The sequence below is a fragment of the Ictidomys tridecemlineatus genome, chromosome 9 (genome assembly GCF_052094955.1).
Source record: "Ictidomys tridecemlineatus isolate mIctTri1 chromosome 9, mIctTri1.hap1, whole genome shotgun sequence".
Lineage (NCBI taxonomy): Eukaryota > Metazoa > Chordata > Mammalia > Rodentia > Sciuridae > Ictidomys > Ictidomys tridecemlineatus.
In genome coordinates this window covers 60,448,194-60,474,390 of record NC_135485.1, presented here as the reverse complement: position 1 = coordinate 60,474,390, position 26,197 = coordinate 60,448,194, and the positions used below count along the sequence as shown (strand labels likewise).

Here is a 26,197-nt window from a genome sequence, read left to right as displayed (position 1 = left end):
CTATAACCTCACAAGAGCAATGATTGCATCTGCCTAGTTCACAGCTGTATTCCAGAGGCCAGCCCAGAAATATTAAGTAACTGGCACTCAGTAAACAATTCTTTAATAAATAAAAGAAGAAGTAAAGAAGAACAAAGTACAGATTAGTATTCTTATATGTAGGACACTACTGAAAATATAATGCATCAGTCGATCATTTCTTCCCTTCAGGTATCTTATACTCTAATAGAGAGAAATGAATACCTCATGGAAAAAAAGAATTGATAGTACTGAATAGAGAGACACTGCATGACTCAGAAGTTCAGAGGAAGAAAGTGAATAGTATTGATAGATGGAATTATTGCAGATGTAGAAATAACCAGCAAAAAAATAAAAAAAAGAGTCACTAGGATTTTTTTTCATCAGCATCAACTTCTGAATGTTTTCCATACTCCATTGGTTTCTCTTAATATGCAATTTCATGTCAAAACTTGGCTGTCACAATGACAGTGTTCCATTTTCAATGCTCTCTGTGAAACCAGGGGTCAGCAGGAAGTCTACCAGGCACTTCAGTGATGATTACCTGCAAGACTCTCTAGGCTATCACTGAATTCCTGGCCTCTGTGGGTCTATTAGCCCATCTGATGAAAAGGAGGAATCTCAGGGCACCTAGTGCTCTGAAGTATGTTACTCCTGTCCCCTCAGGCTGACTGGAGTGCCCATCTGCCTTGGTTTTCAACAACTGCAAAGAAGCCCAGCATGCAGAGAATGAAATATCTACTGAGTAAAAGGGGACTGTCAATTCTTAAAATGCTTGTCAGTTAGCACAATTGCCTCTAAGGGTCTGAGGTAATTTTTATGCATCAGGGCAAAATATTTCCAACCTAAGTCCAAACATTTGGCAACTTCCTACAGAGTATAATTCAGTATCATTAAGTTTGATGGCTTCCTAATTTTATCCACATTTTTAGATGATTATTACAGACTTTTCATTCCTGGTGGTTGCTTTTTGCCAGATTTTCTATTTGTAAAACTATGGGACAATACATATGAATCTTACTATTAAGATTACTAATTATTAATAAATATTTTCATCAAATATATATTAATATATTATGTAAGTTAACACCTATGTAATATATGTGACTATCAATATACGCAGTTTTGACAGTAGTTTTGGGGGACACAACAACTTATTTCATCATTTCAAATTATTCCTAATCACTTTCATTCTAAAAATTATAGCAAGATAACATTGAAATAAATAAGTAGGTTACATGATATCATAAAACATGTTTTTCTGACAGTCTGTCATCTCTTCAAAATTAAATTTAAATTTAAAATTAAACTTAAATTTCCCCAAGCTGAATGAAAATCAGTGACATGTTGGACTCTAGTCTCTTAAGAATAGGTTGTCCAGGTTTGACTTTATTGTTTTAATATTTTAGAAAATTTCTAGAGTCACCAAGAATTTTTTAAAAAATCTTGGTCTTTATATGCAGGCTGATTATCTGAATGAAATATATTAGCACCTGTTTCAAAGTACTCAACATTGAGGAGATGCTCCAAGTAAAAATGTATTAAGTTCACATTAAGTTGAACTTAAGAGCCTTGGAAAAGATATAGAGTGTTTTGATATCCATCCAAGGATGCTCTTTAAATATTCTAATGGCTTTCAGCAACCCTAAAATAGTGACTAGTTCTGTGTCTTCAGTAAGAATAATGATCTCTAGAACAGTCCCCTAATATTCACCAGAGAGTTTTATGATGACTGATGATGTAAATGCCAAAGACACATTTGTTTTCCCTGAACTTAATAAAACCTTACAGTTGGCTGTGCTAGCCAAATATCAATCAAAAAATGATACTTATTAAATTAAATGGCTCTGTATGACTGGCATGATGTTAGATATGAATGGGAAAGACAGACAAGATGCTGCCTTCACAGGGCTCATAGTCCAGCAGAGATGTTATACTCTGAACAACGAATTCAAATGTAATGAAGGATGGAAAAGGGAACTAAAAGGAACAAAGGAAGACTTTGGCAAGGAGATTTAACTACCGTTGAAGGCTCAGGTCAAGGTCAAGGAGATAGGATTTCTTGAGGAAGGAAAACAAGTTAAAGTTATTTTGGAAAAGAAATTATATAGTGGAGAAGGGGTGTCCCAGGAGAGTAAACCTGTACACAATTCAAGACTACTGAAGAAATTTGTCTTTGTTCATCAGCAGACAGAGTATTCAGTATTCTGAGAGAACAAACTTATCTCATTAGAAGCATTTCAAAAGGAAAAAAAAAGTGGAAGTCTCTATCCCACCTATTACCACTATTTTTTCAAATCACTTGGAATGAGATGTAGTGATGAGTGGAGTGAAGTGGCAGAGTTTGCACATAAGTCAGGACCACATGGTAATGTTCACCCTTAGAGATAGAATGTCACCCAAGCAACCAAAGAAGAGCCCACCCATCCCACTCCCAAAACAATAGATCTCCCCCAAATGCCATCACAACCTGTCTGGTCACTGTCTGAATGAAAGCTAGCAACCTTAATTCACAAATTACCTTCCATGATAATTTAGTTTTTTTTTGAGAACACTACCCAAATGATTGCTTCTTTGACATCGTTTTATTTGTATTAATTTAGCATAAAAAATCAAATGCCATGGACAACATTTTTTAAAATCTTTATTTCATAGAAGGGAAGTTTCTTTAGAGATTACCTTTCCTCCAGAACAAAGTAGCAGAGATGTAATTTGACTTGCTAACAATCATAGAGCTAGTTGGAATCATAGCTTGTGAACGTCTAGTGCGTTCGGGTCCCTGGGTAAGGGTCACAAAATCACCGGGACACAGGGGATGCAGAGCCAAGGCAGCAATTGCAACTGCATGCTGAGGTTTATTTGCAAGTTTCTTTTATATTCTTCTTCTAACAAAGCAAGCAATTCTTCAGTAACATTTCATCTACATTGCACAAATATCATGTCTCAGCGGGTACACAGAGCTAAATTCAAGTTGTTCCTGTTCTTTTGATAAGTACCCTCCCAAAGTTCTTTGTAGACATTATCTAATCCCCGAATGCACTGTTCCCAGGTCCAGTATGCAGAAAGCTTCTTCCTCTAGGCCAAACCATGCAGAAACTTGTGTCTTGTGATAAGGGGAAGAGAACTTTTCCTCCTCCTAGCGAGGCTTGCCTTCAGTTGACCTAAATCACAGGCACAGCTTCTTGCAAAGTGTCAGGCTGAGGGAGCTAAACTCTGCACACTTAAACCCCAACAATAGCTGTCACTAAAATCCTGATTCACATTCTAATGTACTTTTCAGTACCCATATAAATTTTTTACCCCTTTTTTTACCCCTCATTTTTTAAAATTTAAATTTATTATATATACAACAGAAGGCATTACAATTTATATTGCACATATAGAACACAATTTTTCATGTCTGTGGTTGTACACAAAGTAGAATCACATCCTTCATGTCTTCATACATGTACTTAGGGTAATGATGACCATCACATTCCACCATCTTTCCTACCCATATGCCCTCTCCCTTCACCTCCCTCCCTTTTTCTCCTTTGCCCTATCTAGAGTTCATTTAATCCTCCCCTCCCCTCCCCCACCTCTGCAGTCATATTATGGATCAGCATCCTTAAATCAGAGAAATAATTCAGCATTTGGTTTTTTGGGATTGGCTAAGTTCATTTAGCATTATAGTCTCCAGCTCCATCCATTTACCTGCAAATACCATGATCTTATTCTCTTTTAATGCTGAATAATATTCCATTGTGTATATACACCACACTTTCTTTAACTATTCATCTACTGAAGGGCATCTAGGTCAGTTCCACAGTTTAGCTATTTTTAAAGTTATCTATATATTGCTATGATCAAGCAAATATAATGACTGAAGAAATAGTCATAAACAAGGAATTACCATTGGACATGCTCTTCATTAGAATTCTAATATGTGACAATTGTAACTTTCTAACACAATGGGATTGAGAACTTGATATTAAAACAATAATAAAAATAATGTGGGCTTGAGTCCAAAATTTTGCAGAGATAGTAACAACGACTATAAGAAAATATACAACACACTGTTAGAGCAAATGTATTTAAGAATGGCTCAAATAGTGACAAGAACCCCAGTTTTTCCAAGTACCTTTTGACCTCCAAGCTCTGAAGTTTATCTTTATTCGACATATGCAAACAACACATGCACACACAAAGAAATGTGTAAGGAAACCTTCCTATCACATTGCTTTCACAATTTGTTCTCCCATAAAGTATGCACAGACATTTCACAAGAAATCCATTAGGAAATATTCTGTAGGAGCATTTCACTGACTAGAGGAAAATTCAGATGCCCATCAAGGAAAATACCTAGATACTGATTCTTCCCTGTGTCCGCACCATGCCATCCCCATTTCTTTCACAGGGGGATTGTGTGCAATGGGTCTTTTGCTAAAAACATCATCAAAACCTTTGATTCCCCTATATCTCAATGTCATCTTCTCCTCCAAGTAAAAAATTATAGAGTTGCATGGTAGACAAAATCAAAGAAGTGACTCACTCCATCTGAGCGGCTATTTTGCTGATTTAGTCAGCAACAATGAACTACAGCCAGGCTTTAAAATGAAACACTTCCTATCCCCAATCCCATCTCTCACTCTCACAAACACACACACACACACACACACACACACACACACACAAAAAAGCTTAACACTGGGTTTGTTGTTGTTGTTGTTTCTGTTGTTCTCTCTCTCAAAAAAAAGATGGGGATAGGCAAGTATGAGCATCTTTCACATTCTGCATTTTCAGAGTAAGTATCCAATGCGACTTGCCATGATAACTAAATTTATTATTAACTGTGTATTTCATGATGTTAGTGACAATATGTTAATGTGATTTTTCACGTCCTCCTGCAGTGAACAGATGGCTCCTTTTACTTTACTTTCCACATCAAGTGTGATTATTTCTTGGTGCCAAAAGCCACCTGCCGCTCCTTGGTCTCCAGTCTAATTTTTTATGTTGGTAAAACACAGCAGGACTTGTTATCAGTTGGATGGCATCTTAATAAAAGGAGACATGCCAACATATTGACATCATGTTCAAGGGGAAATTTCAGCCCCTTCTAACCCTTAACCCCTCTTCTCATCCCCTTTCAAAAAGTGAGGGAAGACAATAAATAAATAAATAAATAAATACAATGCAAAGATCCCACCAGTTTCAAGATGTTCGATTACAATTGTTGGGCTCAGAGCCAAGATGCTGAATTGCCCTCCCTTTGTTCCTAAACCCAAGCACCTCACTCAGGGCTCTGATCTTTCATCCTGTGTAATGATAATTAGCTGTAACATATTCCAAAGTCAAATGTAAGCAGGAATACATTAACATTGAGATCAGTGTCAGGGCTGATCTCATTGGGAAAATGACAAAGAACATGCACACACACACACACACACACACACACACACACACAAATTTCAAGATTCAAACATTCATAAAATCACTTTCAAACGTGTGAATATTAAACGTGTTGGCTTGCATGTCATGAGTGCTTACCTAGAATGCCAAGGCCTCCTAATGTGGACGCAGTGACTCCCACAGCCCATGCTTAACAGAGAAAACATGAGTAATAAACCACGGTAGCTTGCTTTAATTTTTCCATTCGTCATTAGAACAAAGAGGGATAGTACGTTAGGTGATTTGTGGTCCAAGAAGAGGTCTTCCAGGCGATTGGATGGCATGGCTCTCAACAGCTGGTCCAGCACATTTGGGAACAGCATGTAGAAAAATGCATCAGTGTTTTGAAGATTACCAACTGTGATGATGCATTGGTTATGACACAATCTAAAAAAGTCACATTTCCTAGCCACAAACTATATAAATGAATGCCTTTATGATCAGGTTACATAAATTCAAGACTAAGATAGGTGAAACTTAGTGAAAGCTAAACTTTCCCACTTACTCCCATTCTTGAGATTAAAAAAACCATAGGGCATTCTTGGATATCTGAGATTTCTGGTTAAAAGCCAAGAAGTTAAACACGCAGCTGGTTTCCTAGGATTTGCAAAGTTTATAAAAAGCAGAAGAAAATGCCTACAATAAAAGTGTAAATATCTTCATAAAAATGATTTGTAATTAATGATTTTTTTAGTAAAACAACAATAACTAGATAGTTCTACTAAAGAAACTCTCAAATCAATGTAAACTTGGCAGTAATGTTTTTATGTCTTTCAATTGTCTATCCAAACAAAGGAACCTATATAAAATAGATTTCTATTAACTGTGTTTTGCAGCTTGAAACTGCTATAGTATTGATGTTAAATTCCCCTCAAATGTCCATGTGTTAAAAGACCTGGTCCCCAAGGAGGTGGTGAAACCTTGAGGAAACAGGGTCTAGCAGGAGGTCCTTACATCACTGGGAGAATGAATTTCAAGGCAACTGTGGGATCCTGACCTCTTCTACTTTCTGGCCATAAAAGGAGCAGTTTGCTCTGCCATGCACTCTCTACCATTGCCATCCAGTATACCTACCAGAGCCCAAATGGTCCACCTATTCATGGACTGGAGTCACCAAAACAGAGCCAAAATGCATATTTTCTCTTTATGAGTTAATTATTTCAGTTATTCATTATAGTGATGGAAAGCTGACTGACACACCCAGATTTTATTAAGAAAATTTGAAAACTTAGGGGAAATTTAAAAGAAATTTATCCTTCAATACCACTGTATCTACCATATAGATCACACAATTAGCATTTAAATATATTAACCTTATTGCAGATTTCCATCTACCCACCCCTTATTTATTCATCAATCCATCTTAATACATTAAATTATAAAGTCAATAACCAATAGTCCATTCAGCAAGCAAAATTAAAATTATCTTAATTTTATTATAATTATTTAATAAAGTAAGGATCAGAAATAGTGAAGTTCATCAATTCATCCAACAAACATTTTCTAAGTTCCTTGATTTAGATCAGACTGAATGTAGAATGAATAAAATAGCCCAAATATCTGCCCTCCTTGAACTTAAAAGGCAGTGAAAATAACAGATAAAAATAAATAAATGACTTTCTAAAACATGACATGCAAGGGAAGATATGTCAATAGAGACAAGTAAATTTAACAGTTATTGTTATGAAACATTGTAATAAGATCAAGAAGAGTGGTTTATGCACCACTATATTATTGTCTATAGCAACCTCTCAAAACATATTTGTCAAATTACTGACTGAATGAATAAATTTTAAACTTTGCACCATAGACTTCCTTTAAAATTTTTACATTAAGTAGTAGTTGCAATTAGCTAGATATTATGTCATTTGAATGTATGAATATGCTACAATGAAACCTACTATTCTGTATAGTTAATATGGACCAAATAAACAAAAAAATTTTTTTTATTGTACAGTTACTAGTATGGCATTATGTAAAAATGTGAATGTGTAACAAAAAAATTTTTGTTAAAAAAATACTTGCACTCTAGAAGAGTAGCCTTAGAGGTTAACAAAAATATACAAAGTCAATTATGTTAAGAATTCTTTTTTAAATTTAATTTCATATTAAAAGATTGTTTAAAGAAAACATCCTAATTTTTGAATGATGCTATTCTAAACAGTATGTTCACCTTTAACACATTTGCATTTGGATGAAATATAATGAATGAAATTACTTCTTTATAAAGCTGAATGCCATCACAAATAAGGCAATGCCAACAAATATTTCAGAGGTGCTTAAATTAGAATATAGAGAAGCTAATATAGACTATCAAAAGCTGTTTTTTAAGTGTAAAAAAAAAGTACTTATGTTTAAGCTCCTTAGCTTTTTGTTCATTTGTTTTTTTAAAGCATTTTCTGTCTGCTTTGAGTTTGTCAGCTTTGGTTAATTCATCAAATAGTTAACAACTGCTCTAAGAGACTAAATCAATTAGGTAACTTTCTAACTGAATTGAAACACTTACCTGATTATTTGATTACTACAATTTGTTATTAGTATAACTAGTATGTAAATCAGCTCTTTATAAACAAAACTGATGACTTTATAAAGTACTTGTATTAAAGAAAAATTGCTCAGATAAATTATTCCCAGACTCAAAAATTAAGAGCATTGGGAAAATGTGTTTGTGTATACTGGTATGACAGGAAAAAGGGATATAGACAAGAAACATTTGGTCCAATAATTTCATTCTGTAAGTTAATCTACACACATAAATATTTACTACTGCCAAATACTTGGGGGAGAAAAATGTTTAAAACAATTTAAATATAATCTTTTCCATGCAAATTCAGGTGTAGTATGGTCCCACAGAGTGGTAAATGTTGCCTCTAAACTTTTGCTGAGAAAATCTCAGAATTTTAAAACTGAAAAAAACATGACCAGGAAAATATGTACCTGCTTCTGACGATTTCTACCTTCCACTACATAAATTAGATCTGTTATCTCTTTCTCTGGCTTTATTCTATTTAATGGGAATTATGATCCAGCTAACATAGTGAAATAACAATAGTACATTTAATGTTGTTATTTTCTATCTTGTTCTGTTTGATTTCACTAGGAATAAAAGAGCCTCATCCTTGAGCTAATTCAGAAATGTAGTGTATGCCCTAATGTAGAAAACTACTATTCAAGCTGGGCATGGTGGCACATGTCTATAATACAGAGGCTCTGGAGGCTGAGGAAGAAGAATCACAAGTACAAAGCCAGCTTTAGCAATCTAGCAAGGCTCTAAACAACTTAGCAAGACCCTGTTTCAAAAAAAAAAAAAAAAAAAAAACATAAAAAGGGCTGGAGATGTGGCTCAGTGGTTAGGTGCCCCTGGGTTCAATCCCAGTACAAAAAAAAAAAAAAAAACTATTCATTGAGTAGATATTCAATAAATTTTAATTATTCACCCTTTACAATTAATCTAAAACTTCAAGTTTACATTTAGGGGCCTTTCACTTTGGCAAAGATAGACTAAAAGAGATTGGATTTAAATTTTGATCTGAAACAATTAGAAAAAAATGGACAAAATATATTAACAGTTCACATAATTCACAAAATATATAACAATGGCTCATAATGATTTCTAAGAGGTAAGAAACAAATGGTAGGAGTTCTAGTAGATTACTGCCTTGAAGTTTTGAGGCCATATCACAGGGCCCTAGCACCCAGGTGGAGCCCAGTGGAAATTCTATGGTAAGGAGACATAGCTAAGCATCCAAAGAAACGAAGGAAGCTAGGCTATGCAGTATATATACTAGAAAGAGAAGTGTTACACAGAAACAGATTCTGGAGCTCTTCAGAGGATCCGCAAGTTTTCATTTAAGTTTTGATCAATGCATTTTGTATGTGTGTGTGTGTGGGGGGGTGGTGTTGGGGATTGAATCCAGGACCTTGTGCATGCTAGGCAAGCACTCTACCAATTGAGCTATATCCCCAACCCAGTGAAGAACTTCTTGAGGCTGAACAGCACATAAAAAGATCAGAGAAAACAGCATCCAGTTTTGACCCAGGGTTGAGCAGAGTGACGATTCCTACCAGTCATCAGAGCCTTATTTTTTATCAGCACAGGATACAGTAAGAAGGAAAATCTTATTTAGATCTACACTGAGTATGGTCTTTGTTCTAACAAATCTTAAAAGACCCAAAGAATCAAACTGTTTCCCTATAACTTATCTACATCTGAGAACAAAGTTCTCAAAGAAGATTTATAGGAATATAAAAAGTATCCAGCATCCAGCCAGGTGAAATTACAGTGTTTGGCATTTATAATGGCAGGCATGCAAAGAAGTCATAATGAAGAGATAATTGAACTGGAACTGGCACAGATTTTAGAATTATCAGAAAATGAAATTAAAAAGTTACGCTAACTATATTTCATGTGTTCAAAATTTAAGTACATATTTACAAAACACAAATTGACCTTCTAGTAATGAAAACTATGATGGTGTGAAGTGAAAAATACACCAGATGAATTAACAGCAGATTGGACGTTGGAAAAGAAAAGATTAGTGAACTTGAAGATCTAATAATTAGAAACTCTCTAAAATCAAGCACAGAGAAAAGATAATTATAATGGGTAGAGCTTCCGTGAGCTTGTAGGATAACTCCAATATGTGTCATCTGAGTTCTTAGGGGAGTGAAGAGAGAATAAAACATATTTGAAGAAATAATGGTCAAAATTTCCCAGATTGGATGAAACCTGTAAACCTACAGATTCAAGTGAGTCCATGAACACCTAGAGCAGGAAAACAACAAAACAAAACTACACAAAGGTACATCATGATAAAATTGATTAAAATGACTGAAGAAAAACGGAAAGGCAGAGAAAAATACACGTTAGTAACAGCTTTCAATATTAAGACTAATGCTTTCTAGAGGTTCAAAAGTTGTAAGAATGCATCTCCAGCACACCTGCACTGAAAGAAATGTTGAAGGTTATTTCACAGGAAGAAAAGAAACAATAGAAATACAGAGGCGCACGAAAGAGGGCAAGCACCAGTATCCTGAATTACACGCATAGACATGTAACTTGTTTAAACTTCAAACGCTCCAATGACGCAAAAGATGCTGGAGGCGAGGCTTGGGACGCAGGGGCGGGGCAAGAGGGTGCAGCGCCAGTTAGGGGGCAAAGGTCCCCAGAGGCAGCCACGCCTGCGCAGCGTGGGCCTGGCTGGCTGCGCGCCCCTCCCCCAGTGCCGCCCTCTCCTGGGAAACGGTACCAGAGCAGCCAGAGGCGACTGGCTGGTGTCATGGCAGCCCCAAAGAAAGGAGCTGCGGGGCCGTTGGTGGGGGCAGTGGTCCAGGGTACCAACTCCACTCGCTTTCTGGTTTTTAATTCAAAAACAGCAGAACTACTTAGTCATCATCAAGTGGAATTGACCCAAGAGTTCCCCAGAGAAGGATGGGTGGAACAGGACCCTAAGGAAATTCTTCAGTCCGTCTATGAGTGTATAGAGAGAACGTGTGAGAAACTTGATGAAGTGAACGTTGATATCGCCAACATAAAAGCGATCGGAGTCAGCAATCAGAGGGAAACCACTGTCATCTGGGACAAGTTAACTGGAGAGCCTCTCTACAATGCTGTGGTGTGGCTTGATCTCAGAACCCAGTCTACCGTTGAGAATCTCAGTAAAAAAATTCCGGGAAATAATAACTTTGTCAAGTCTAAGACTGGCCTTCCACTTAGCACTTACTTCAGTGCAGTGAAACTTCGCTGGATGCTTGACAATGTGAGAAACGTTCAAAAAGCTGTTGAAGAAGGTAGAGCTCTTTTTGGTACCATTGATTCATGGCTTATCTGGAGCATGACAGGAGGAGTTAATGGAGGTGTCCATTGTACAGATGTGACAAATGCAAGTAGGACAATGCTTTTCAACATCCATTCTTTAGAATGGGATAAAGAGCTCTGTGACTTTTTTGAAATTCCAATGAATATTCTTCCAAATGTCTGGAGTTCTTCTGAGATCTATGGCCTGATGAAAAGTGGAGCCTTGGAAGGTGTGCCAATATCTGGGTGTTTGGGGGACCAGTCTGCTGCATTGGTAGGACAGATGTGCTTCCAGGAAGGACAAGCCAAAAACACATACGGAACAGGCTGTTTCTTATTATGTAATACAGGTCGTAAATGTGTATTTTCTGAACATGGCCTTCTGACAACTGTGGCTTACAAACTAGGCAGAGACAAGCCAGTATGTTATGCATTGGAAGGTTCTGTTGCTATAGCTGGTGCTGTTATTCGTTGGCTAAGAGACAATCTTGGAATTATAGAAACCTCAGAAGAAGTTGAAAAACTTGCTAAAGAAGCAGGTACTTCTTATGGCTGCTACTTTGTCCCAGCCTTTTCAGGGTTATATGCACCTTATTGGGAGCCCAGTGCAAGAGGGATAATCTGTGGTCTCACTCATTTTACCAACAAATATCATATTGCTTTCGCAGCATTAGAAGCTGTTTGTTTCCAAACCCGAGAGATTTTGGATGCCATGAATCGTGATTGTGGAATTCCACTCACTCATTTGCAGGTTGATGGAGCAATGACCAACAACAATATTCTTATGCAACTACAAGCAGATATTCTGCATATTCCAGTAGTAAAATCTTCCATGCCTGAAACAACTGCTTTGGGAGCTGCCATGGCAGCAGGAGCTGCAGAAGGAATAGGCGTTTGGAGTCTTGAACCTGAGAATTTGTCGGCAATCACAATGGAAAGGTTTGAACCACAGATACAGGCTACAGAAAGCGATATTCGTTATGCTACATGGAAGAAAGCTGTGATGAAGTCAATGGGTTGGGTTACAGCTCAGTCTTCTGAAAATGATGATACTGCTATCTTCTCTAGTCTGCCTTTGGGATTTTTTGTAGTGAGTAGCATGATAATGTTAATTGGGGCAAGATACATCTCAGGTATTCCATAATAATTCCAACCGTGGATTCCCAAGATGTGAGCTTTTTACATAATGAAAGAATCCAGCAGTTCTGTCTCTTAATGTGATGACATTTTTTCTCTGATTTTATTTATAAATCACTTGCTACATGACCTATGAGAACCCTATGTAGACCTGTGGCTTCAAATAAAGAAATCACAGTAGAAAAACACTGTAGAAACATCTGGTGTGTATTTTTTTTAACATCAGTATTTAAATTTGATTTAACACCCTGCCCCACTCCGTAAAATATAGCATATTTGTATTCTATCCATAGAATCTATCATCAAATAACTCTATCATTTATGGACCAGGATTTAGTTATCTGTGCTAACCACACCTGATTAAGAACTATAACTAATCTGCTAAAATGGAGACGCTTAAATATTATTGTTCTTAATACCCACCCTCTAATTTCTCTTTTCTACCTGTTAGGGAAACTACAACATCTTCACTGAATGTTTAATAGAAAATTTTGCTACATTTTTACAGTGAATTTGTTATTCTCATAGTTTAAATATTTTTCTGAAAATATTTGCCAAATTGAAATTTGTCAGACATTTTACATGGTCTCACTAATTACATGGAATTACTGTACAGATCCTCTAGGAAGAAAAATACTTTTTTTCTTTTCATCTTTCCTTTTCATGTATTTTACTTGATTGCATAATATTCATGTCTAAATATTATAGGGTAGCCCAATTATAAATTAAGAGCACATTTTAGCCTGTATGTTATATCAGGAATATCCTAACTAGAGTATTACAAACATAAATATTTTAGGTTCAATAGCTATGTGTATTTTCAGCAAAATATACAAACATATTAGTTAACAGGAAAGAGCATTTTCTTAAAAAGGTAGTAATAAAATATTAAATATGTTTCAATTCCAGCACAAAATTAAAATTTTAAATTAAAAAAGTATATAGTTATGTTGATACAAAATGTATAATATTTCAACAATATTTCTTACACCTTACTTTTTATTTAAATTGTCTTAGCTATATATATGCTAGAAAATGAAATGACTGTGGATCACTGCAATAAACATTATTTTCAAGCAGGAAAAAATGACTTCAAATAATATTATATGGGACTTATGCATTTGTAAAAGGAAACAATAATAGCAAGAAAGTTGGAAGAGGAAAAATGGAAGTGTAATTTTTGAGATTCATGTACTATATGGAAAATGGTAATAATATCATTTGAAATTACACTGGAAACTAAAGATGCATACTATAAATCCTAAAATAAAATGGAAAGTTATAATTAACAAGCCAGTTAGATACATAAACATTAAAAATATAAAAGTTTTCAATTAATCCTAAAGTAGGTATATAACAGATGAAAAGGAACAAGAATCAATAGGAAAATAGAAAATAATAGCAGAAAAATGTATTTAATAATACCAGGAAGCACATTAAATTTAAATGATCTAATTACCCCAATTAAAAAGCAAGATTATCAAATTAAAAAAAAAAAGACCCAAATATGCTGTCACCTAGAAACACACTGAAATAGGTACAGGGAAAAAAAAATAAAAACTGGTTAAAAGTAAAATAGAAAAAATGATACACCATACTAAAATTAATCTAAAGAAATCTGGAGTGTCTATAGTAATAGAAAAAACTAATTTTAAGCAAAGAATATTAATAAGCCATTTTGCAATAATAATTTTATCAAAATCAATAGATAGATACATATGCACTTAATGGTGGTGCTTCAAGGCACATAAAGCAAAATCTGGTAGAACTGAAAGAAAAGGTAGAATTATAATTACCACAAGAGATCTCAACATCTCTTCCTCAACATTTGATAGAACAAGTAGAGAAGAATTTAGTATAGAAGATTTGAACAATATATCATACAACTTCACTTAATTGATATTCATAGAAGATGTCACTTAGCAATATAATACATCCTCTTTTCAGGTCCATATAAAACAATGACCACCATAAACTATATTCAAAAGATAAACCAACTCTCAAAAAATTTAAAAAGGTTTTTCTATAAAGTATGCTCTCTGAGCACACTGGAATTATAAATCAAAAAAAAATTTCTGGAAAATTCCCAAATATTTGGAAAACAAAAAACAAAAATAATGAGTTAAAGAGGAAAAAAAGGGAAAACAAATTATTTGAAACTGAATGAAAATGAAAACATACCAAAATTTGTGAGGTATTGTTAAAACAGTAGTTAAGAAAAATTTTATAGACCCAAAGGCCTATATTAGAAAAAAGGAAAGCTCCTAAATCAATGACCTCCACTTCCACCTTGAGAAACTAGAAATATAATAATAGACTAAACTCCAAATAAGTAGAAGTAAGTAGGAAAGATGAGAGCAGTAATCACTGAGATATCCAATAGAAATAGTAGTAAAACTCAAAAAGCTCATTCTTCTAGATATCAAAGCATCTGATGAAACTTTTAGCTAAACTGATCAGAAAACAAAGACAAAATTAACAATGTCAGAAATAGGAATGACAGACATCACAGCATGTCCAAAGAATGTTAAAATTAGAATTATAGGGATATTAGGAAAACTTTGACTATAACATTGACAACTTAGATAAAATGAACAAATTCCCTGAAAAACACAAACTGCCAAAACTCAAGGGGGTGGGGGAGGGTGGGGGGTGGGGGGGCTTGAATGGCCATCTTTTTTTAAAGAGTTTGAATTTCTAGTTGAAGTCCTCTCCACAAAGAAAAACCCAAACCCAAGTAGCTTTAACAGTGGCTTCTTCCAAACAAGTAAGGCAGAAATAAAACACATTCTACACAAACTCTTCCAGAAAGCTGAAAGGACAGAATATTTTCAAACTCAGTCTGTGAGGCCAGGTTTCCAGTATTATTCTGATTCTAGCACCAGGAATAATTTTTTTAAAAAATGACTTTACAAGGAAAAAAAATAACTTCAGGCCATTGTCTTTGTAAATAGATACAAATTTTCAAAACAAAAATTTAGCAGAATTAACTATATTCAAAGGAATATTATGATCAATGACAATATAAAAAAGAGAGAACAGTAAATCAATATAATTAGAAAAACCAACCCATTTACTTCACAATATCAACAAATTAGAAAAGAAAAACTTTAGGAGAGATAACTACTAACCGGAATGTCTAAAATTAAAGACTGACCACATCTAATGTTGGTAAGGATATAGAACTGTATCTCTTTATGTGGAAATGTAAAATGTTACATTTTGGAAAATAGTTAAACTGTTTGACAGTTTCTTACAAAAATTAATGTGTATCTTTTCATATTATCTTGAGTATTTACTCAAGAGGAATGTGAAGTATATCAGTACAAAGACATGTTCATAGCTCTTACAGCCAAAAACTGGACCCAAGTCAGAATTCCATCAACAGCTCAACAAACTACGATATATCTAGTCAATGGAACACTATTCAGCAACAAAAAGAAATGAACTACTGATATTCACTATAACATAGATGAATTTCAAAATAATTAATCTGAATAAAATAAGCCAGACAAAAAAGAATATATACATAATATATGATCCTGTTCATGTAAAATCTAGAAAATGCAAACTATTTAACAATGACAGAAAATAGATTAGTGATTGCTTGGAAACTGAGGGAGAGGCATTGAGGAATGGGCAGGAAGGGACAGAAGACATGATTATAAAGGGGCACAAAGAAAATCAGGGGTGATGAATATATTATGATGAAGACTTGGATGAACACATATCTCAAAACTAATCAAAAATGTTTTTCAAAAATTATCTTCAAACTTTGAATGAATACAAGCAAAGTTTGCTGGAGTAGGTTAATTACTGTTGTTCTCTATTGTGCATTTGTTTCCTCATTGATTCTACAATCATTTAGCATGGGGTGTGCCAGTTCCTATCTCTAGCAGGTCTCCGGGCTGTATTTGAACTCATTTGTGTGATTAGGCTGGAGAAGTTCATGATAATGTCTAGTATCATTTAAAACAAATTAATTTCCCATTTCATTTATCTGGTCATAATTCTCAGTCTGGGACTTATTACAAATGACCTTATGAAGAGTCACAAACAAATATAAGAAAATCAGGCGATTGTCCTCAAACTAAGAATCCTGTTCTCCAACAGATACACTTCTGTGATTATCAGCTTTCCTTTTTTTTAATCTTTGCCTTTGTAAGTCTCATTTTCATAATTTAACTCAGATGATATTGGTAAATTACAGTACTTTGCCCCAAGGCAATAAAGGAACTTCTGTATATTCTATTATAAAATTAGCTAATTAATAATTTCTCTATTGCCACTAAGCAGAACTACATGGTTAAATTATGATGATGGGGTCTCATTGCATGCATGTTATGAAACAGCAATTCATCATTTAATGTCAGGCATATGTGTGAGCGAGAGAAAATGAGCTGGAACACTAACCAAGAGAATGAAAAGCATCTAATTCTGATTCTCTTTTCCAAGGATGAAATAAAATTTGTGAATTCAAGTAAAGTAAGTTGTGGCTGTGTGGGGAAGAGAGGTGGGTAAGAAAGAGGAGGGGAGAGAGAGAGAAAGAAAGAAAAAGAGAGACTGAGAATCTTAGAATGGCAAGAAGAGAAAGGAATGTTAGAGGCATTCAAAGAGAGACTAGATGTACTATTGAATCTAATTAAAGGTATCATGCTGAAGTGATTGATATTAAACAACTACATAATTCCCAGCTTAGTTCTAGGAATGGCAGTCATATACGCTAGACCTGCAGAGATAAGCATCTTCCCATCCTGCTGCCCTGCTCAGAGTCCTGAATTATTATCTGTTTGTGCTTGATTTCTGGTGCTTATATTATCATATTAATATAAATGCCATAGTCTCCCAGGGAAGCTGTTGTTTCACTAACAGGCTCAATGTATGAGTCTAAATGTTACTTTAAACAACTCCCATTTTATGTGAAACATTATGCACCAATTCTATGACTATTAGATATGGAAAATTTGCTTTTGTGCCTTTTTAAAATATCATATGAACTAATAAGTTCCCCTTAGTGTAATCTTTCAGCAAAGTCTAGAGTAAATGCAATATCATCTCAATCAGTCACCTACTTTAACTTCCCACTAAAATGATGGCTCTATAGTCTACTCTGATTGTTTCAATCAAAGCAAAATGAATAAACTTAATAAACAATATTTAAATATTCCCCATAGTTTCCACCAACAACTTTGATAGCCCAATTTATTTAAGCCTTGAAGAAATACATGTGATCCTTGCCCTCTATGTGTTTAGCATACATTACAGTTCATTATCATAGCAACCCTCAACAAAGTGATTTATTTTAGAAAAGAAGGCTTCAACCCTTGCAGGGAAAAAGTAGGGACCAGTAAATCTATTAATCATCTTATATTAAATGATTTGAAGTTCAGTTCATTGCAAACAATACACACATCATATAGTCAGATATCAGAATGCATTTTTTCAAATGTCATAGAAAATCCAAGCTTAAAAAACATTTACAAAGCCAAAATTAGTTACTTCAAAAGAATGTTGAATAAAAACCAGGACAAAAGTGTTCTAATGACTGCAAATAAGGATAACTGTACTTTGTCTAGCTTTTTCTGGATTGAAATGGGCAATCTGCTTAAATATACTTCCCCGTTTTCACCTCACTTGGCCTCAGCAAAGTGGCAAGGCAGGGGATGAGCAGAAACCAGGAGGGAAGCTTTGATTAGTCAGTATGGTCTCAGGTTATAAGGTTTGTCTGGTGTCCAGTGTATTTCACATAATCAACTGATCACTTGTTCCCAACTCTATTTCAAATAGGCCATAGATATCTATGATTAGCTCAGTTTCATAACTAAGAACATTAAGAAAAATGAACAAGCAAATCACGTTTCTAGTGCAAAAGAAAAAAAAAGGTATAGCTTTAGAATCAGGTAGCTGATTCAACTGGGGTATATTATTACTTTCATAGAATTTAGTATTCTCAAAAAAAAGAAAGTCCTTAAAACTCTTAAGACTACTTTCATAGTATCAGAAGAGGCTTTAGAATTTGGTAGAGCTGGAGAAGACATTTAGTCCAAAAAAAAAAAAAGGTGAGTAAAAACTTTAAATTGGTCAATATATGTCAGAAATACAAGCTGGAGAAATATTTTTAAAATATATTTGAGATATTAATTTTCCTTTGTCTTTACCCAGGTAATGGTACCTTTCTTAGAGTTTATCTCAAACAATACTGTTATCTTTTTATGTTACATGAAGAAAGTGAAAGTAAAAAGTTTATCAGATTTCTTGTGAAACTAAGAATAATTTCTAGGCCTATGAATAATTTGGGGCACTCTCACATACACAATTTTTATGGCCAATTAATCTGAGCACATTCTGAAAGATTCTGAACTACAATGAAATCATTCTCTATTCTCTAATGATTTTCTATTTTCTAAAAAAAAAATAATGTTTGCAAATTCTTTAGGGAGTCATTTCCTTAGAAGATATGTCAGAAATTTAGGGGTGAATTGCTAGATACACCATTTTTTCTAGATACAGAGTTTACTACTCACCTCCACTCAACAAGAAATGCTAATTTACTTTCTCCATTACCCTCCTCCTCCTTTTACTGTCTTATTATTCCTCTTTTTCTTTTTCCTGAACTAAATCCATTGAGTCACATCATATGGTATTTACTACTTGTATTCACAAACATCAAAAGGATGGCAATCTGTTTAATATCCTGCAGATGAACATGCACTAAAAAGTGGCACTGGCAATTGGGCACTTGCTGCCCACTGGGCACCAAGCAGCGATGTGTTAAAGAACTGGCATGTTGTTCCATAGAGAAGAATGACATTCATTATAGTTGTATAAAAAAATTATGTACCAAATGTTTGCCTCGATGAGTATTTGGACTGTCTTTTATCTCTCTTTCATTCATCCCTTCACAGCCTCTACCCTTCAACTCTAATCTGTCCAAGACTTTTCTTCTTGTATGTATGGTCTTGTCTTGTTTGTTTCTGTGACTTCCTTACAGTTTCCCTTCTAATATCAGTCGAGTGCATTATGGAAATCATGTAGTGCCTACAAATAAAATAGACATGAATAAAGTGTGCATAAACTTTTACAAAATATTTCCTATAGCATTTGACGGCGTCTTGTTTTTACAATGCAATTAATAACTGTCATTGGAGGACTGGAGGAATTCACTTTTTATTTTCCAACTGTTATATTAAGATAACTTAAGATTTGGGCGGACAAGAATTTTAACTAGACATTAGAAATCATATACCAAGTTCCTTACCTTAAAGATTTAGAATCTGGGCCACAGAGAAGGGTGTGGTCTAAGTTCTCAGGCCTTGGATGTATTTCAGTAACCAGAGCTGTTCAGAAAGAGTAGGGCGTTATCAAAAGCGACTGGTTCTCAGGCTGGGGTTATGGCTCAGCGGTAGAGCACTCGTCTTGTAGGCATGGGACCCTGGGTTTGATCCTCTGCACCACATAAAAAATAAATGAGTGAAATAAAGGTATTGTGTCCAACTACAACTATAAAATAAATATTAAAAAACAAAACAAACAAAAAAAGCTACTGGTTCTCTCAAAGCCCTTCCAGTTATTCTTACGGATGTCTTCTTCGTCTAAATGTTCCTCATCTGCAGTGTCTGAGGAGTCTATCCTTCTTATGTTGCCAGGCACTTTCTTAATAACTGTAGATCTGGGTGGCAAAGGCAACAATCTGAGCGTCCAGGGAGCTAGTGTCCTCAGGGTCTGCCAAGCCCTTATTCATCAGCTGCTCATGAATGATTTTCGGCTGTTTTCCTTTTGTCTTCTCCAAGGAAGTTTATTCCTGAAATTTCAGCCCTCTGTGTTTCAGAGATGCTCTGGTGTTCTTGGGGAGGAAGGAAAAGAAATGTCATCCTCCTGGCTTGGCATCTGGGAGATCGGACTATTGCTAGAGCAAAATCCACTGAACTCAATGTGCTGCCTTAGAGGAGGGACACGAAGCAGGCTTGCGACATTGTGGCCTGCTAAGGGGCTCACAGTGTACCCCTGCTACCAACAAGGTCCTCATGGTTCTACTCTGCAAACAGAAATCTAATCATTTATTTACTGCTTTAAAGCTTGTGCTGATCTCACCATTTCCCAAAATAGGCTAATTAGTGTGGCATTTAGATCAGTTATATAGTCAGCCTTCCACCTCTCCTATATTCACTTTATGAACCATCACAATCAACCATCCAATCTCCTCCACACATCCCAGCAATCCTGGACCTCTAATAACTCCTGAATGCCACGTATTAAGATAGAAGAAAAACTGGATGAATCTCTGGTTTCTGTCCTTTTAAAAATGAATCTCAGAAGAGAATTTAAAGAAAAATAAAAAACTGCCATAGACCACTGTGGATTTAATCATGTGTATTATAAGCATAGCCCTATAGGCTAGGGCATTTTTGTCAACCTGGATGATAGTCTTATTTTGTCCTTTGTGTGATTAAGAAAATTAATGACTGAAAAAAAAGTGGAAGGAAGAACTCATATAATTAACTTACTTCTAGGCTGTAAAAACACATTTATTTTGAAAGTCTTACATTGGATTTGGCTATCACCAAACCACATTTACATATTTATTTATTAACCATACAGTATTATTCCAATATTGCAACATTATGGCCAAATATCTTAGAAACAACATAAAGCCACAGGCAACAAAAGAAATAAACAGATCAACTGTACTTTATAAAAATTAAAAACTTTTGGTGCATCAAAGTCACTGTCAAGAGGGTGAAAAAGCCATGCACAAAATGGGATTAAAATGTTTACAAGTAATGTATCTGATAAGGGATGAATATCCAGAATTTTTTAAAAATCTTACCACTCAGTAACAAAAGCAAAACAAAACAAAACAAAATAAAACAAAATTATAAAATGAGCTAAGGACTTTAGTAGACATTTCTCTGAAGAAGATATTCAAATGGCCAATAAGCACATGAAAAGATGCTCAACAACACAATCCATTAGGCAAATGAAAAGATATCATTAAAATTACTATTTTAAAACACAGAACAAATACACAAGGAAAACAGAAAATAAGTGTTGGTGAGACTGTGGAAAAATTGAAGGCCTTGTATACTTGTGGGAAAATAAAATGGTGTCACTGCTATAGAAGAGTATAGTAATTTCTCAAAAATTAAACACAGAATTAATATATGAGCCATAAATCCTACTTCTAGCCACACCCCCCAAAAAATTGTAATCATGGGCTTAGGTACATATATACCAATGTTGATCAAAGCATTGTTCACAATAACCAAAGGCAATAGCAAACCCAATTTGGATACACAAAGTGTGGTATTTACATGCAATGGAATATTCTTCAGTCTCAAAAAGGGATGGAATTCTGGTACATGCTATGATTTGGTTATGAGGTATCCCCCAAAAGTTTCTGTGTTAATGTAGAAATATTCAGAGGTAAATGATAAGAATATGAGAGCCTTAACCTACTTAGTCCATCTGAGTTTGAATGGACTGAATGGTGACTGTAGTCACCTTGGGCATGCCTGAAGGGGGTGTGTCACTGGGGGTAGGTCTTAGAAGGGTTCTTCTTCTTGCAACCCCTTCCCCCTTCCTCTGTTTCTCAGGTGCCATGAGTGGAACAGCACTCCTTTATCACACCCTTCCCTCTATAATGTTCTGCCCCACCTTGGGCCCAAGATCAATAGAGTTGGCCAACTATGGACTGAAATCATGAGCCTAAAATAAACTTTTTCTCCTCTACACTGATTTTGTTAGGTATTTTGGTCACATCAAGGTAAAAAGCTGACCAACACATGCTACATCCTAGGTGAGCCTTGAAAACAATTGCTAAGTGGAATCAGTCATACACAAAAGGATGGATATTCTGTGATTCTACTTACAGGAGGTGCTTAGAACAGTTGCACTGATAACAGAAAGTAAGACACTACTATCAGGGATAGGGAAAGGAAGCAACGGGGAGTTATTATTTAATGGTTATGGAGTTTCAGTTTAGGATGATGAAAAGTTCCAGAGAAGGGTAATAATGATGGTTGCACAATAACGTGAATGTACTAAATGCCTCTTAATTGTTCAATTTAAAATGGTTACAATGGTATATTTTATGTTATACATGTTTAACCACAGTACAAAAAAGTTTTTAGTTTTCTTTAATTATTAACTACTGAGAGCTGGTATAAGTAATATCCAATACCACACCGTAGATTGCAACTGTCATGTCACATAGAATTTAGAAGTGACCTCCAAATCTATATATTCCTTCTAGTTATTGTTGTTCTTATAAAAATGTCCTAAAACCCCAAATAATAGGGATCAGAGCATTTCATATATGGCTAAAAATGACAAATAAAATAAGTATATAAATAAGTAAAATGTTTCCTATTAAAAATCTGCAACCCTAAAATCTTGCAAACCCAGTAATCTAAAGTCAAATTGTTTCCCCATTCCCATGTTGCATCAGCATACTCATTTAATTTCATTGAAATGAAAGGATATCCAATTATGAACAATCAGAGAACAAAGAAAGAAATTGATCCATGGCAAGATTCTTATTAGAATACCCCCAAAGAAGTCTTAACACATAGAGGTTATCTTGCTAATTCAGTTATTCTTGCCCTCCTCTCTAGGAAAACTTATGCTAAAAATGAAGAACTTGCATTTTGTGTGCTGAAATATACTCTCAAAAAATAATTTGTTTGTCTTTAAATGTGATATATTGTATATAAAGCAATAGTTCCAAATTTCAGTATTCTTTGCATAATAAGCCTAAAATCATATGCATTTTGGTTTCCAAAATTTTTAGGAACTTAAAGAAATTTTTTTCACCACAGAGAGAGCTTTAGGCCTTCTCCCTGTCCCTTGTTTGTTCCCTTTGTTATATCTCCTAGGGAAAAAAAAGAAAAAAACGGGCATGACCCCAAGAGTGGCTCTGGAATTGTTGCTCTGTAAAGATATCCATCTGTTCCTTTCATTGTCTTTCCAGTCATATCTGACTGGGTTTGGGACATCCAAACACATTTATGTGATTGTCAATACCACAGAGCCAAGAACTCTTTGGACAAGTAAACTGCATTACAAGCAATTGCTTTATGTGTACTCAAAAGAATTGCTCTTGCCTGGATCCAGAACCTTTATTGCTAGAGAGAATGTGGAAAAGTGAGCAGGAAAAAGTACATTTGCTATTAGATCTGCTACCAAAATGGTACTATTTTTTTTTAAGTTGTAGATAGACACAATACTTTTATTTCACTTATTATTTTTATGTGGTGCTAAGGATCAAACCCAGTGCCTCACACATGCTAGGCAAGTGCTCTGCTGAGCCACAACCCCCGTCCCCAACATGGTTATTTTAAAGATGAATACAAGGTAGCAGAAAACAAAACTCAACCAAATATCCAACTCATGTGGCATTTTAAACTTTCCTGATATGCTGGTATTTTAGAAAACATTATTTTTGTTAATGCTTTCCGTAATTTATATCTCCTATATTTTATATCTCCTATATTTTACTTGATATAATTGAAGAAAAAAATATAACATATGAACTATATGAAAAATTGTAGTTACTTTTTATTCTTCCCTAGTGGGTGATCAGAGGATCAATTTTTAAAAAAGTAATAAAATATCTGTTGAACTGAAGGTTCTTTCTTAATGATAAGCATAGACATGAACTTTATTGGTTTAATTCCACAAGATCTTCTGGATCAATCTTGAATTATAACTTGCTTCTGAGTTGAGACTTCTTAAAGCAGAAATATTTATAGAAGTATATTTTCCATAAGTACTTCTAGTTTCTAAAGTAGAAAACTCTACAGGTTTTTCACTAAACTCAAATGCTTATAAGACAGCAAACTTGAAATAGTGGTGTATGTCACTGGATTCATTAATCTGATTGTCATTCGCTGAGTGTCCAGTGTGTACCACATTTTGTGTCTGCTCAACATAAAAATATTTTACCGTTTAAAAATGTACAATTCATGGCATAAGCAAGCAAATATAAAAATGTTATGGCTATTTCCCCAGGCTACTGGGGATAAAATTGATGGTAAGAAAATAACCTTTTATTGGGGATAAAACAAAAGGTAAGAAAACAATAGATATTACCCCTTGAGGCCATCTCCCTTTCTCTCATCTGTGATCACTGTGGAGAAATTCCAGCCCTTCACATGGAAGTCACTGGCTTAGAGCAAAAACAAAGAGAGTGCTGTTCACAGAGAGAGTGCTGTTTGCTTTGCTCATGGTTCTTTTGACACAGTTTCACCTACATCCTTTCTTTTATGGGCAAAGTTTCCTCTATGGAAACTGGGACTAGAATGACCACAAGGTTTCTTTTCCTTTGCAGATCTAGAGAGTATTTTTACACATCCAGGCCATCCTTGTGACGAGAAAATCTGTCTCAATCTATGGGCATCTTTTAAAAATTATGGAAATCATTCTAACCTATAGCCAAATTTGAAACCTGCTTCCCTGTGATACTTCCTGTGATGATACATTCCAACCAACCAAGCCAATGTTCCATCAAGCAGAACCCCCTTTGGCTCAGGATCATTGGAAGGATTTCTGTTCCCTGGCCTCCCTGTCACCCTTTACGTGCAAGAAGACCGAGGTAAGAAGTTTGACATCAAGCATCTAGTCTACTAAAAGAGAGGACATTATTTCTATTGCTCAACAATGTCTAGTTCTAGATGGCAGCAGTCCATTACAAGTAAATGTAGAGCAATTGCTCAGTTATGTGGCCAAATTAATTCAGAGTGAACTTCTGGTTAGAGGTGGAATTCTATTACATGCAACTGAAAAGACTCCTGCTAATGGAACCTCCTTCCCAGGCTGGACCTATTCAAGTTTCCCATAAAATGTCTTACACTTCTCAAAATAACACCTTAATTATATGTTTGTCTTTTTTTGTCTACTAAACCACAAGTTTCTTTAAGATAAGAGCTCTTTATTTCCTTTTTTATATTCCATTTTTATTTTATTTTCCATTTCATTTCTAGTATAGTTTGGCAAAAAAATAGGTGTTCAATTAAAACCAAAGTGAAACATGACGCATGAGTAAACATATTTTCCTCATTGTGAAAGTTTTTATATTATTTTTTTCAACAGAAATAATATCTACAATTTGAAAAAGGCTCCAAATACTGTTTCAATTTGAAAATTTAAAAAAATAATATTAATACTGCTTAGCATATCAACAGTGGGTCCTTGATATCACTTAGCTTTTTCATTATACTGTGCTCTTCATCATGTTTTAGAACTGATACCTGCGGGCAAGTGTTCAATATTTCAAGTCCTGTGTTAGAGTAAAAACTCTAAACCTAGAGTTCTGAATGTGCCAAATTTTATGTTAGTAAACAGTCTTTCTTGATTTAATGTCAACAGGGCAATGGAATTACTCAAACAATAGCCAGCCATAGCACAAAAGAAAGTTCATTATATGATTAGTATGTTCCATCTGTACTTAGTTTTGTATGAATTTCCTTTAATCATGATGTAGCACACTTACTTAATGTCATACTTTATGATTACAGTAAAGAACAATGAAGATGAAAATATCCTATTTGGAAAAATCAATATTACCTAATAAAGCTTGAGCTACTGAACAATGAAATATCAGCAGGGGTCCTGTCTGTAATTTAAAACTCAAAAGTATAAATTATAAACTTATAAATTATTACATAAACTACAAAACATCTTCATGGATCTTATGGCAATTCATGGAAAGTTCTCAGAATGTAAGGGGTATTAATATATGCTGTGAACAATGAATTTGAGTAATAAATAAGCTCTGAAAAAAAACAGTATAGTTCATTTTTACCTTGATAGACAAGAGTA

The 26,197-nt window shown here is 34.8% G+C and overlaps 1 protein-coding gene and 1 long non-coding RNA gene across 2 annotated transcripts in view; one reads left to right on the top strand and one right to left on the bottom strand.

Annotated features, from left to right (window-relative positions):
* Positions 1-26,197, bottom strand: part of LOC110599389 (uncharacterized) — a 277,569-nt gene that overhangs the window by 67,201 nt on the left and 184,171 nt on the right. The gene's annotated exons all lie outside the window — the stretch shown is intronic.
* Gk2 (glycerol kinase 2) lies at positions 10,658-12,529 on the top strand. The gene has a single exon (XM_005337278.3). The coding sequence runs from the start codon at positions 10,725-10,727 to the stop codon at positions 12,384-12,386; it is 1,662 nt and encodes a 553-aa protein (XP_005337335.2). The 5' UTR covers positions 10,658-10,724; the 3' UTR covers positions 12,387-12,529.